This window comes from Natator depressus, chromosome 10 (assembly GCF_965152275.1).
Source record: "Natator depressus isolate rNatDep1 chromosome 10, rNatDep2.hap1, whole genome shotgun sequence".
Classification (NCBI taxonomy): domain Eukaryota; kingdom Metazoa; phylum Chordata; order Testudines; family Cheloniidae; genus Natator; species Natator depressus.
The window spans coordinates 8,252,483-8,268,237 of NC_134243.1; the positions used below are offsets into that span (position 1 = coordinate 8,252,483).

At 39.2% G+C, this 15,755-nt stretch overlaps 1 protein-coding gene across 4 annotated transcripts in view; it reads right to left on the minus strand.

Moving 5' to 3' along the window:
• Nucleotides 1-1,269: 1,269 nt before the first annotated feature.
• USP22 (ubiquitin specific peptidase 22) overlaps nt 1,270-15,755 on the minus strand; it is a 202,453-nt gene continuing 187,967 nt past the window's right edge. For 3 of the 4 annotated variants that reach the window (XM_074965123.1, XM_074965120.1, XM_074965121.1), the window contains 7 exons: nt 15,601-15,706; nt 12,691-12,849; nt 10,117-10,243; nt 8,161-8,252; nt 6,568-6,630; nt 4,391-4,540; nt 1,271-2,132 (listed from right to left, as the gene is read on the minus strand). In XM_074965123.1, coding sequence (XP_074821224.1) covers nt 2,090-2,132; nt 4,391-4,540; nt 6,568-6,630; nt 8,161-8,252; nt 10,117-10,243; nt 12,691-12,849; nt 15,601-15,706 — 740 coding nt within the window. In that variant the 3' untranslated portion in view covers nt 1,271-2,089. Of the gene's footprint in view, nt 2,133-4,390; nt 4,541-6,567; nt 6,631-8,160; nt 8,253-10,116; nt 10,244-12,690; nt 12,850-15,600; nt 15,707-15,755 lie in introns of all 4 variants that reach the window. The other variant, XM_074965122.1, reaches the window with a different exon arrangement.

Sequence of the window (15,755 nt, forward strand, 5' to 3'; positions counted from 1 at the left end):
TATTGCTCTAGCAGGCTCTCACTTGCAACAACAACAACATTAATTTAAACCCTGCAGTAGCCAATTATGATCTTTACCGAATCAAGCTAGAAGTATTCTGAGTTGTTGCAGTGGAGGAGACAGGTTAAAAAACCCTAGAAAAATACTTACCATGCAGGAATAGTACTACCTAGCTGCCCAAACCCTTTAACACGAGCTTATTCTATCTCTGTGCATCTAATAGCAAGGTGCTCATTCCGGAACAGCTTTACATGTTCTGCTCCCCCAAGTCTTCCATGAAACAGATCAACACACTCCAAGTCTGTCTTAAGCAGACAGACACCTGCAAGTTATCTCTGGAGTATAGGGACTGGTCTAGCCTTTTCAAATTCTATGTTTAGCTTTGCGGCCAAGGTGTGTCTGCCTCGCCCTCCAGTCCTGACCCAGCCCCTGGAAAGGAGAGTATTTGCTACTACAGTCAAAGCAGGATTGCTTTAGTATGTATGCAGAAAAAAAATGACCTTTTCAGTGTGACCCTTATACAAAGAAATACAATAGCTAAATCCTTCAACCTACTAACATTTGCAAATTTTCCATGAGGAAGCAGTGGCAGCAGCCGAAAAAACAATTTTTTTTTTCTTTTTGAGCTCTGCATTCTGAGGGGTTAAGAGGTGAATAAACCCTTTTCTCGTGGACTAAAATTCAATTTACAGCCCTGCTTCCTGGAAGTAAAACACACAGAGCATACAGACAGAGTTACAGCCAGTGTCTAGACAGGCAAATGGGCTGCTCTTAAGGGGCGGGGGGGAAGAGAGGAGGAACAGAAACATATTTGTGACAAAACAGAAGTGAGCCTGCACACCAGCTGCTAAGAGTTAAGGACATACATAAGGATGGGATTCCATAAAGGGGAGAGGAGTCTTTAAGGAGTTAATAAATGTGGGAGGAGAGAAGGAACCAACAAAAACATAGCACATACCAGGAAAATGCTTTGTTTACTTTAAAGCCTAGTGTTACTGCAGAAGTGCTCAATAGCTGCAAATCTACGCCTCCATACTGGACCCAGCAGCAACCATACCTAGCAGATGGCAGATTTGCAATACTAACATTCTGCCAAATGCTACCTCTCTTTGAGGGGACTTGGCAGAACTGGGGGAGAGAACAAAACAACCAGTAAACAACAAAATCGGTGATTTTAAGAAATCAAACTTATTGACAACGTTTAAAAAAAAGAACCAAGACCACTTTTACAGTATAAACACGCCAATTCATTCATTTTACTGATGGTTCCATTTATGAATTTCATTCTCGTGAAAAAAGGGAATAAAAGGAAAAAAATTAAGAAAATAGCTATTTATAGAAAAACAAAAAAAAAACAAAGGGCTCAAACAGAAAAGAATCTGTGCAGATGCTTTGATGAGCAGTCTGATGGCAGATTACCACCTGTGCAGCAGGCATGCTTGAAAACCTGTCTCAGTACTGTAGCTTCAGTTCCACAATCCAGGATTTCTTTTACTTTTGTCGAAAAAAAGAGCCTAATAGTTTCATACTGTATTTATTTAATAACTAAAATTCACAAATAAAAAGATACTTGCAAAGTCCTTTAGTTGTGTCATCCCATCCTCCTCCACTTTACTGCTTTCAGACCCATATGCATCAAAAATGGGCTTGGATTTTTAATAATAACTGTTATGTGATTGGTCAGTTGGAGCTGAAGCACCAATGGAGAAGATGCTTTATGGAGATGATGGCACACCCCCTTGCCTTCCCACACACTTTTCGGAGGAACATAGGAGATGTACCAGTGCCCGGACTCCTCTGCTCCCATTTCCCCCACCCAGAGCATTCCTCTCATTTTATATTTCCGCTCTTACATGACTGACTGTAGCCTCTTTTTTCCCCCCTTTCTGTCCTTGCGGGACTGCATACACGTTGGACATTGTTCATTTCTTACTCCGCCAGGCTGTGAGCCAGTGTCAAGTAGGTCCTGTTACAGCTCAGTGCTAGTTGTTGTTTAATGGGTCTTTTCATTTCAGGTAGGTTTGTGTGTCATTTCAGAAGGCTTGCTTATTTTCTTCCTTTCATTTATCTGACAAACTGCTGGATAAGGCTACTCATATTCCAAGAACTGTTTGTGATAGAACAGCAAATATCTGCAAAAAGGAAGACACAACACAACTTTAACCTTATGCTGCACATTACAGATTTTAAATCCCAATGACCAATACAGCCAGGATAAAAACAAGGACTATTAGCACTATTTTATTTTGAAAGCTGAAACAATTCCAGGGAAGTGTATTAGTTTCATAGGATAACCATGAAAAAAATCAGCATACAGAATTTGATCAGTTGCTCAATATGCTCGCTGCCTGTCTGTCCTGGAGCCTGACCACTCTGTTCTGTAACCTACTGTCAAGTCTTGAAAGCTAAACAGGATTGGACCAGGTTAGTATTTGGATGGGAGACCTCCACGTAACACCTAGATGCTGGAAAAAGTGGTGATGGTGATTCTGTAGATGTGTACAAGCAAGGTCTCGACCACTTACAGTCATTAAAGATCTTATGCCACTTTTTTATTTTTTTAAACAAGACCATGGGTGGAAACCCTTGTGTCCCAGCCAAATCTGACATGTCTACTTATACTCCTCTTGACAGGTTCAACTGGGTAAAATTCTTCTCCTCTTGTCCTAAACTACTGGGCAGCATTTCTGTGTACTACAACACAGCTGCTGAGTTCTATCCTGGAGGCAGCTGCATTTCAGTGGGGAGCAAAGTGATCCCTGTGCATCCCTTGCCCACTTCATACTGGCAGGGTTGCTGCAAGGCCAGTTAAAATACTTGTAAAGCACTTTTGATATCTCCACATTAAGAGGTGCTATGGAATGATCATCATCTTCCATTTCCCCACTCCACAGGGTTTCCTGAATCTTTCCTCTCCTTCTACAGGTGGAGGTCTAGTCAGAGCCATCATTATCTGAACAAGGAAAAAATGGACAGGACTCCCTTCACAGTCAGTCAACGCTGTTTCTTAATCAGCTGGAGATGCTACTAGAGTGATACAAGCCACCTCCTATTTCCTTGGACTGGGTAACTGCCTCCACAAATCTCCCAGCCCCAGGAGCAATGCTACCTGTTTCCTAATGAAGGAAAACAAACCAATCTGGTCCACTGACCTTTTTGTTAAACGAATTAATTAAAATAATTTACACTAAAAAGTCAAATATCATAGAAGAGATGCACATTGCCCGGCTGAAAAGCAGAAAAGGAAAATATGAAAACCTATTAAAAATTCCAAACCAACTGCCTGCACTTGCAGCAATCAAAGGAAATGTCAGGTATAATTAAAAACTAGAGCAGAACAGATTTGATCTTTCCAGCACCAAATCCATGGCTGGAAATGCCAGAATGGAGGCGATTACAGATTTTAAGTGATTTTTTCTTGAAACAGAACCCAATTCCTGATACTTCTCAAATGATAAAGATTTTAACCTTGAAAAAATACTGCTCTATGTAGCATCTACAGTGCATGTTTGAAGGAAATGATTGAAGTGATACTGTCTATTTGAAATCATTATTAAGGGGGGATATGATAAAGGTCTATAAAATCTTGAATGGTGTGGAAAATGGAATAGAGAAGTGTTATTTCCCCTTGCCCACAATACAAAAACCAGGGGTCATCCAATGAAATTAACAGGCAACAGGCTTAATAAAAACAAGAGGCAGTACTCTTTTACACAACGCAGTCAACCTGGCTATAAATGTGTGCACAGCTAGACGCATCAAATTCCATTTCCCAAAAGAAATCAATGAAACAGAAACAAACCCTCAGAAGTGGATATCAGTAGTACTTTTTGGCTATGTATCTAACCACTGTGTTATACAGCCTGTTGAATAAACTGCCCTCAGAGGAGAAAGTCTAGTATAATATGGAATTGTGCCTTATGAAGCTTAAATAGGTGGTCCATATAGTTATGGTTGGCCAGTGGGATTACAACAAACCCTATTACAATGTGAATTCATAATACATGTATTTAACAATGAAAGCAACATGTGTAATAAGCTATCACACATTCATCCCTGTGGCTAGCAAGACTGTGATGAGGCAGATATTACTGCAGCCAACTGGATTAGCCAGAAGGTGGGTGGACATACAAGAAACTAGCTATCTTGCGCAGCAGGCACAATGCACTGCTACCTTGTCCTTCCCTTTTCTCCAGTCTAAAAAACCCAGTAGGTTAGACCAGCTTTCTGAAGCACTGATAAATGATCACTCTGGACAGAAATTGTTCTATATGGTGAAAATCTTATAACTTGAAAGTAATAAAGGTTCACCCACCCAGAGGGGGCCCTTTATTAATGATAAACCTGCTCCCACTCTTTCCTCCCCATATCCTTTTTGTTCACAACCTACCCTTCACTGTCTAGTACATCCTTAATGCTAGCCTTGGTGATGATGGCATCATCACATTTGAACCACTGGTCCTTGTGTTGCCGGATGAAGCTGGTATAGTGCCCACTCTCCAAGGTTCCTTGGTGATTAACTACTGCAAACAAGGAATACCTGGTGGAGAAACACAGTTAATGAACTCTTGGATCAAAAGAAAAAACTTAACATTTTTAGAGGAGTAGAAGCTTGTGATTATCTATACATTTGCAAAAAGAATGGATGCCATATGTAAACACTGTAATTAAAACACCAGTACTCAACACTGGTTGGGGATGGGGCATACTTTTCTCCCCACCATCTTGATATTGCCTCTAACTGCCTGTTTTACTGCAACTGTTAGTTTTACAGTTGGAAGCTTTGCTCACAATTGAGTAGTTAACAGACTTTTCTTTTAAAATAAGTAGATCAATATTATGAATTCACAGATACATGGATTATAAAGCCAGAAAGGATCCCTGTCATCACCTAGTGTGACTTGTACAACACAGGCTTCCCTGACTTAATTCCAGTTTGCTCTAGAGCAGATCTTTTTGAAAAATATTAAATTTTTGAGTTAAAAATGTCCAATGATGGAAAATCCAGTACAGGCCCTGGTAAATTGTTCCAATAATTAATTACCCTGGCTGTTCAAAACGTGTGCCTTATTTCTGATCTGAATTTATTTAGCTTCAACTTCTAGCCACTAGATCTTGTTATATCTTTCTCTGCTAGATTGAAGAGTTCCCTATTATTGAATTTCTGTTCCCCATGAGGTATTTACAGACTACGATCAAGCCATTGCTTAACCTTCTCGTTGTTAAACTGAACAGACTGAGCTCCTTGAGTCTATCACAATAAGGCACGTTTTCTAATCCTTTCAATCATTCTTGTGGTTCTTCTCTTTCTTGAATTGTGGACACCAGAGCTGGACAGTATTCCAGCAGCAGTCGGCACTAGTGCCAAATACAGAGGTTATATAATCTCCTCAGTCCTACTCAATATTTCCCAGTTATAAATCCAAGGATTGTATTAGCCCTTTTGGCCACAACATTGCACTGGGTGCTCATGGTTTACCCACCAAGACTCCACAAGTCTTTTTCAAAGTCATTGCTTCCCAGGATAGAGCCCTCCACTGTGTAAGTATGGCTTACGTTCTTTATTCCTAAATATATATGTTTATATTTAGCCATATTAAAAACATACTGTTGGTTTGCACCCAACTTACCAAACCATCCATGTCACTGTATTAGTGACCTGTCCTCTTTATTATTTACCACTTTCCCCATCTTTGTGTCATCTGCAAACTTTATCAGTGAGGACTTTATGATTCCTTCCAGGTCACTGATAAAAACGCTAAATAATGCACTGCCAGGAATTAATCCCCGCAAGACCCCACTAGAAACATATCAGCTCAATGATTCCCCATTTACAATCAACAGTTAGCCAGTTTTTGATCCATTTAATGTGTGCCATGTTGACTATGTATTGTTCTAGTTTCTTAATCAAAATGCATGTGGTACCAAGTCAAATGACTTAAAGAAGTCTAACTATATTAGATCATCAATATTATTTTTATCAACCAAACTTTTAATCTCACCATCAATAAAAAGCAACAAGTAAGGCTGATAATATCTATTGTCTAGAAACCTATGTTAATTGGCATTAATTACATTACTTTCCTTAAATTCTTTATTAACCTAGTCCTGTATCAGCCATTCCATTTTTTTGCCTGTGATTGATGTTAGGTTGACAGGACTATAACTACTCGGGTTGTCCCGTTTATCCTTTTTAATATTAGCACAACATTTGCTTATTTCCAGTCCTCTGGAACTTCCTCAGTAATGAGAGTTCCAACACTCAGTTGCAATAAATGCAGGAGTGTTTAAAGAAAAAGCCTTCCCTTTCATCCTGTACCAACGACTTTTAAATTCCTTCCCTATACTATTGCTGGTGATAACACTAGCAAGGCAATAGTTTAGTTGCTAAAAGCTATGAATGGCTAAGTAAACACGCAATATGATCTTTATTTTGCAAAGAGCAGACTTGCTGTTCTGTAAAACATAGCAATGCTTTAACACTGTAGGACATAGAGCAGATTCTACTTCACCTTGCAAAAGTCAGCTACCTTTCACAATAGGAGAGTACTGGAAGGCACCACTTACTTATTATCATTGTTTAGACTATCCGTTGGCTGCTGGTACTGCCCATTCATTCTGCTCTCTTTGCTGCAATAAAAACACACAAGAATCCAGTCACTTAAAAGCAGTGGTTTCCCAAAGGGAGGCAGTGGGTCACACACGGCACAGAGAACCTGCATGCTACCTCCAGGGGCAAGTGCAATGGTGCTTAGTGGCAGAAGAGGATTGCTGACTAAGGTGTTACAGATATTATATTTGTGCTCACTGCGATGCTGTCTAGGAAGTTGATTTCTCCTCCTAACTAAGGCCCCAATCCTGCAAACACGCACATGCTTAAGTCACAACTTCCCATCCCCAAATCTTAAAAACAGATTAAGGAGAGATTAATTTGGCTCTTAACCCTGAACAAAATACAATTACATTAACCTCTTAAACTCCTACGGATCAATCGCCCTTCTTTTGACTTGTGAGTTTACTCTGTGTTTTTGATTACAACAATAGGATTACCTTCCTGGTTTCACAGGTCGATAAAATTCTGATTACGGAACCCCCTGTTGCAGAAAAATAATTATCCTGATGTCACAGTGGCTATATTCCTTCATACCTGAAACCTTTCATCAGCACCCAGCTATTTTATCCACAGAGGACTCACCAGAGAATAGCAGGAAAGCCTCAAATACTCTGGAATGTATTGATATAAACTAACCTTCTCTGATATCACACAGGCAATTTAGTGGAGGCTTGGAACTGTCCCTCTTTCTTGGCAGAAATAACTACGTTTGTCTGTAGTAAATAATTTTGAAATTGTTATTAAAACTGTATCAATATGGATCCTGAATTTAAGAGATGTGTTATTTTTGTGCTTTCGGTATTGCTTAAGATGTGATTTATTTAGTAATAATTTAATTAGAAATGATACTTAAGTATAATAAATTGACAAGAATTTATTGTCTCAGGTCACTAACTGAACTTTTATGGAAGGATTTTTACACAAGGGTTTTGTTTTTGTGACTGAGATTTGAATAAAAAAATTAGTCTTACTACGTCTGGAGAAGCTTACTAGCTAAATTGCTAAAAGCAGACACAACCCTAGTTGAAAGTATTTTAATTGGGCTTGAACTTTTTTGACTTTCTGTCATCTCAGGAGTGGCTGAAGAGGGCTTTACATAAAAAGAGGAAGGGAGATTTTTGCACGTTTTTGTAACATTAAAAATATTAGGAATGTTAAATTGGATCCTCCCTGATTGCGCTGAGGAACGTACTTGACTGAAAGGACAGGATGTGGGATCTCTAGCATTTTGAAGAAAGGACATCTCTGTTAATTATCTACCTTTGAAGTTAAACAGGTGTTAACAGAAAACTAAGATTTAAATAGAACCTTGTTTAAAACACAAGACCTGAATTGGTTTTACTCAAATCGATTTTGAAATAGATTTAGTTAAACCAGTGCAAACCCTTTCATGGACATATTTACATGGGTATATCTGTATATACTCTGCTATATATACACTGTGTCACAGCCTGGTCTCAAAGGATATTCCATCTTCACAACATGCATGTGCAAGATTGGTATCCAGACTAACTTAACCTCTGCGGGATTTTTAACACTGTACATACCTGGAAGCCATAAATGGTGTCATGTCCAACTCCAGCGGAAAGGAGACATATGTAGTGATCTTTCGCCTCAGTTTGGCTGAGTGTTCAAACCGCTGAAGATAGAAAGTGGAAGTTTCTTTTAGAGAAGAGACTCTGATTTCCTTTCCTTGTACATGTCTTACACATTGGGCAAAGTGAGATGAAAGGAAAGTAGGGAGATTGTCACACAGCCACAAGAGGATGTGAATAAATTAGGTATTTTTCTGGTAGCTTTCAGGTATCAGTTAGATCAGTATATACAAGTGCTAACAAATTTTCCCTAGGAAATCCTAATTCATGAGGGAGCGGGAGTAGAGGGAAATCAAAGCATACTGCTTAGAATGGTGACTGAATATCTAGGGAGATAAACTTATCCCCATTTATATTAAGATAAACGCTTATACTGTGGCCTCAAACAGTAACATCCAGCGTGACAGGCACTATACAAACATACAGCAAATGACAGTCCCTGTTCCAAAGAGCTTACATCTGCAGCAAAACTGGTGATAGACAAATGCTACCGGGGACAGATATGCCTTTAAGGATTCTGCCACCTGACTGGTGTGTTTAATCTACCAACATCAACAAGGCAAGAAATCATCTCAAGTGACGGGCACTGTTATGCCAGTTGTCTGTGTACACGAATACTAAATCAAAATAAGGAACAAATGGAAGGTAAAATTAAAAAAATAATCTGTCTCCTTTCTGCTAAAGGGAGAGATGAATTTGTGATACACGTCATACTTTCATCATCCTTTCTATAGAAGTGGAGAAAGGAAAAAATAGCAGAATGAGATGAATGAGTTTCTATTTAAAGAAAGCCCCTTTCCCCATTTCTCAGTACTCCTGTCCTATTTACACTCCTAGCTAATTATTCTCCATTTACAATGCCATAACAATTCCCTAGCAACAGAACAGGATGTCAAAAACTCCGCCTTATATCCTTTTGATTCTCTGTTCATCTTTCTAATGAATTTGATATTAGTTAAGCCATATTAAAATACCTTACAATTTATCATCACAACAACTTTTGGAATTGAGAGATATTGGTATCGTGCTTTGATGCATGAAATGTTATATCTTAACTTTTACCAGAGAGGACAACAAGATGAGTTCCCAAGATCACTTATTTTCAAAACCTTCAATCACCACGGCTACAAAAATGCTAAATTGTACTAAAACCTCTTTTATATTGTTGCCCACACTGCCTTGCCCCTGAAGCAGTCTCACCTTCTGGGCACTCTTTCCACTTTGCTAAGGAAAACAAATAAGAAAGACACCCATGCTCTGCACTGGCTGCCTGCTTTCCAGTACGGCGTGGTCATATTACTTGCAGTTAAAGTCATAAACAATACAGGACTGGGCTGAGTGACCATCTATTACACAGTCTTCCATCACAGCATCTGCCATCAATGGCGAGTTGGAAGTGCTAAAAGCCACCACAGTATGATCTTGAGACAAATGGTTGGGATGTTACAGGAAGCTTCTCCACTGTGGCCCTGTAACTTTGGAATGCTTTCCCTTCAAAACACAGAGTACATCTGTGGCATCCTTCCAGTTGAAGCACACAGTATTTTTATTTTCTCTCTCATTCTGTGTGGCTTGTGGATAGTAGCTCTATTGTACAGGAGGAATAAGTGCCACTAGAGATTTGTTTTTGTCTGGTTCAGAAATTTTTAGTACTTTTTCGTATTTTTGAAACAAGTTCTATTTTGATAGGCACCCAGAGACATATGGGCAAGGCTGCATACATACATACAATCATAATGTCCTTAAACTAAAATCTAACTGGAAAAGTCAGCTGTCCTTTAAGTTAGTTTATGTTACAATAAATTAATTATAGTGACGTTAGAGATAGCAGAGAGATCTATAGAAACCAACTCATTGCCCGAGAGCAGAGTCTATGTTCTTTCAACCACTTGTCCTTTGTGAACTTACTTTGAGATGAAAACAGGCCACAATGGGTAATTTCTTCATAGTGAGTTGTTTGGTAGATTCCTGGTAGCTATGGCAACCACTACATTTGATTTTGGCACTGCTTCCTAGATGTTCTGGCCTTGTAAACCTGAAAAATATTAAGAAGTGGAAGGATGCATAATACAGGCAAATTATTTTCAATGCATCTTGAAAACAGTTTTCATTTCCACTTGTAACCACTTAGTAGCATGCGAGATAAACTTAAATCTTCTCTCAGGAAAGCCAGAGGTGACCTGCTGCCCCTTTCTCCACATATTTCTTAAAGTGCAAGACCCACTGAAAACCATGCACAATTTTGCACAGTGCGTATTTATAATGTGTTCTAGAAAGATTAGGAAATTGGGCACAGAGCAGAGTCATTAGTTATCGTTCTATTATACAAGGTAAGTACAAGTCCTGTGCTGAGATAATTATACCCAGAGAGCAGATGTTAAGGAAATATGCTTTTTCTTTTTTCCTTTTTGCAAGATAAATTAGCATTTAAAAAGCTACCAATATAGGAGAGCCCTGTTTCAGATTTCCAACTCGGACATTTACATTTGCTTCCACTTGGGCAAGCTGCCCTGAACTGCATCAGTGGCGGAGAAAGGAGAGCGAATATTGGGTCATCCACCACAACAGAATAGCTCATTTTGAGATAGCTTGTGCAGACCTTTTGTTTTCAAAACCAAAAACGTGGACATGGGAATTCTGAAGCAAAGCCACATGCTTGCTGTGCTCAGTTACATGCCAGTCCCCAGGATACTCTTCCAGCTCTCAGGCTGGGGTCAGAGCTCTAGAGGGAGAGAGGAAGGTATGGATGTAGAGTTCTGTTCAAGGTCAAATCATTGACAACTAAAGATTTGCTTTCAAAATCTAAGTTTTAAGAAATTCCAGCCTGTTACTAAAATCAGGTGGAAAGGAGTGATTTATAACCACTTAATGGGGTGCAGGAAACTGTTAGAGGATGGGACAGTTCTTGAAGTAAACACTCAGCCACTGTGTAGACACTCATAGAAACACATTAAAACAAAAAATGTTCAGGCTCCGGGAATCCTGATATTAAATCTTCTGTGTAAAAAAAAAAAAAAAAAAAAAAAGACTACGAGGACTGACTTCTAGTTTTTCTTCTAAATTTAAATGTACAAGCCATATGCATTTTCCAGTCTCTCTACTAATGTTGGGTTTAAAGAAAAGGAGGACTTGTGGCACCTTAGAGACTAACAAATTTATTTGAGCATAAGCTTTCGTGAGCTATAGCTCACTTCATCGAATACATCTGATGAAGTGAGCTGTAGCTCACGAAAGCTTATGCTCAAATAAATTGGTTAGTCTCTAAGGTGCCACAAGGACTCCATTTCTTTTTGCGGATACAGACTAACACGACTGCTACTCTGAAACCTGTCATTATGTTGGGTTTAAAGTTATTGAAGCTTCTTGTAATAATACATATTAAACTGTAATTGGACATTTCAGACTATGACAGACCTGACACGTTCAAGTGCATTATGCTCTATATGAAAATTAAATGTACAACTAACTGTGCTGTGAAGCTTTGTTTAGGTGCTTGTCCAGCAGTTTTAAGCCTCAGGAGGCTGACCCAGAGCACAAATGTAGTTCTATCCCAGATGCATCATTTCCCCCTGTACAAAATGGTACAAAGTCAGTAGGTCTGTTTTGTTTTTAAACAACTGTCATAAGAGTTATGAATTAAAGAGTATGCTGCAACTATTGTCTTGTCAGGCCAATGGGACAGTTTAAAAAATATTATTTCTACTGCATGTTAAAACAGTAACCCACCCTTAACAGTAGCAGTTTTTTATAACTTGAGCCAACAAAGTCAAGAGATTCTGAGTTAAGGTGTCATCCTTAACCTTCACTCAACCATATCATGGTATTACAGCACAGAGCAGGCAAGATTAGTAACTATTCCAATACCGTGCAAGGCCAATCATAACAGTCTGACTGAAGGACAAACTTTACATTTTCTTATTTAATTTCTTTTCACTTATTATGAGTGAGGTTAGTACCTGCAAGAAGTGCTGCACTGACAGCTCTTGAGACTGAAGTCCTCTATTCACATAACAAGCATTAGTAACGCAGGCTCTCTCACATTGCGCCTCAGCCAGGCCTGGAAAGCCCATCTCTAAAGGTGAGTGGGAAGATAATTCTCCATGGCCCATTCAAACCATGGCTTCTCTGCAGACAGCACCAAGAAGGAGGACATTGCGTACCAATTGTGTCGGAGGTTTTTGTGATATGCATACACAGCCCCGGGTGCTGGATTGAGAGCCAAACTAATTTCTCATAGAATACAACCAACAGATAACCAGATTGATTTTGGTCACATTTTGTTAGAGATTAAAATAAAACAAAAAACAAAACCAGCCACAACAAATTTAAGTGCATGTTATGTACTACAAGATGGCTGAGGAATACTGCTGTGGTAAAATGTTGTTAGTTTGCTTTATTAGTTGCCATTATTTCTTATTTGTGGACAGCAGAAGCGAGCAAGATTATTTCCCCTATCTACATTCTGTTTGCCCTATGTTGTACCTTCGCAAGCAGTCTGTGAGCGTGGTGGTGCCCGATACATGGCTTTCCCCATTCACCACACTGCCGTCACTCCCTGGGCTCAGTGGCCAGAATGGTGTAGAGGAGCCAGGCAAATCCAAACTGATGTCCCAGAACGGGTCTATCGTTGTGGAAACACCACTAGGAAAAAGAAAGGAGTTTAGCATTTAACACAAGGAGTTAAAAGTAACAGTACAAAATGTATGATTTACTACATGGTATAAACTGGACATTTACTGGAAAAGGCAACGAGTTCTACTTCATCTGTACAGGGCACTCAGACTACATAAAGTATGTATGACAAAACAGCTGTGCTCAATACTATATTTACACAGCCAATTCCTTTACTGGAGATTTATTTAAAAAACACAAAAAGAAAAACCACAGATTTTAGGAAATTTATTGCATGTTTTGAATGCAGGATATAAATTTGCTACAGTCTACAGCTTAATGGAGTTCAGTGATTTAGAGCCAAATGGTTGGGTTGCTCTGAGATGCAGAATCTGGCCCGCATCCTGGGATGAAAGTGCTAAGGTGTTTCTATTTAGACTGTTGCACTATCTGTGTTCAGACAAAAAAAGAGAACAGAAATACTCTTGATATGCAATGGTGTGCTAGTTGGAACTTCAGAGTTCACTCTACAATCTGCCATGGCACTTGGAAATTGAGATCTTAGAGAATACCCGAATCAGAAAGTACATTATATTCCGGCTCACGTTTCTCTACAAGACAGCTGAAGACAAACCCACTGGCTAGAGGTGACTGGAAAGCTCAGAAAGCTTTAACCTCCATTCCTTTGAACCTTTCCTTCTACCATTCAGATCTGTACGTGATTCTTGCTTTCAAATGTTAACTTTTTTTTGTTTATGAAAGAATGTTCCGCCTGTGCTCTTTATCTGCTCTTCTGGCCTCCTCCTTCCTCTAAATACCACTTCTTTTGGACTAAAAATCTAAGTTTACAACTTCCCACTTTCATTCAGCTTCACTAGTGCAAAATATTTGAAATGATCAAAAGAAGAAACATGCAACATTTATGGATACTAATTTCAATCTGACAAACTTATTTTTATGCATTGAGCCGCCTCATTTTTATGCACTGAGCCTTTTTCTTTAACTCCCATCTTTCCTTGTTAATTTTCTTAAAAATTCTGACATAATATATTATTCTTAGTAGATATCAGCTGTGATGATACCACATCCAGGCAACCATTGTCACATACGGACTCTGTGGGGCCAAAAGACAAAGACTAACATTTCACACTTTTTTCTATGATGCTCAATCATTCCTATAGTGAGATCTCTGTAGGTCAGTCCTGAAAACTGAGTACAACAACTGATTAAATGAGCAGAGTACAACAGTCCATCTGCAAGACAGTGTAGATAGTTTGGGGAATGCAAGATAAGACCAAAAAATATGTAGTGGAGTTCCAACTCCCTGGGTGATGTCAAATGGCTTAAAGTAAGCCACCTTGCCTGATAACATAGAACAGAAAGGATTCTTCTCCTGACTCTAGCAAACCTTTATTTTCTCTTATTTAAATTTACCTAAAGCCAGACCCTAGAAACCTTTGCCACCAAAACCTAAAGCTCAGAACTGAAGAAAAATGATAATGTGGCTGCATATAAAAGAGTTCTCTTATTTCAAGTCTGGTGCACCTGCACATTCCCTATCAAAAGAAAATTTGCCTTGAAAGTTTTCTTATTATGAATTTTGAAATTAACCAAATTTTGGTAGGCCAATCAAACTCTAACCTAAAACGCAAAATCCCATAAACTTGTGGTATTTTTCCAGGCAGATTTTTCAGTATATCTTGATCTATGACACTTGCCTTCTAATTGCTTGCATTTAGGTGATGCTGTAGTTAAACCATATGGTGCAAGAAAAAAGACTCAGTATAACACTGCACTGGTGGATCAGCCCCATCCCAACTAAAACCTCTCCAGCGCATCAAAGATTTACAACCTATCCTGAAAAACGATTCCTCACTCTCACAGATCTTGGGAGACAGGCCAGTCCTCGCTTACAGACAGCCCCCCAACATGAAGCAAATACCCACCAGCAACCACATACCACACAACAAAAACACTAACCCACGAACCTATCCTTGCAACAAAGCCCGATGCCAACTCTATCCACATATTTATTCAAGTGACACCATCATAGGACCTAATCACATTTGCCATGCCATCGGGGGCTCGTTCACCTGCACATCTACCAATGTGATATGTGCCTTCATGTGCCAGCAATGCCCCTCTGCCATGTACATTGGCCAAACCAGACAGTCTCTATGCAAAAGACTAAATGGACACAAATCTGACATCAGGAATCATAACATTCAAAAACCGGTAGGAGAACACTTCAGCCTCTCTGGCCACTCAGTGAAAGACTTAAGGGTGGCAATTCTGCAACAGAAAAGCTTCAAAAACAGACTCCAACGAGAAACTGCTGAGCTTGAATTAATATGCAAACTAGATACCATTAACTTGGGTTTGAATAGAGACTGGGAGTGGCTGGGTCATTACACATATTGAATCTATTTCCCCATGTTAAGTATCCTCACATCTTCTTGTCAACTGTCTAAATGGGCAATCTTGATTATAACTACAAAAGTTTTTCTCTCTCCTGCTGATAATAGCTCATCTTAATTAATCAGCCTCTTACAGTTTGTATGGCAACTTCCACCTTCTCTGTATGTATGTATGTATTATCTTACTATATGTTCCATTCTATGCATCCGATGAAGTGGGCTGTAGCCCACAAAAGCTTATGATCTAATAAATTTGTTAGTCTCTAAGGTGCCACAAGTACTTCTGTTCTTTTTGCGAATACAGACTAACATGGCTGCTACTCTGAATCCCATCTGAGTGCAGAATTAACCAAATTACACTTACTGGCAGACTTGACAAGTAACATCAGACTGCAGTCCGCCTGTGAAGATTTGGTCTATGATGCAGTTACAGTGGTTGGGGTTGTTGGCCTTCTTCCCATTATCGTCACCTGCAGGAAGGCAAATGAAATCTTTGTAATACATTCTTACATGTGCCCC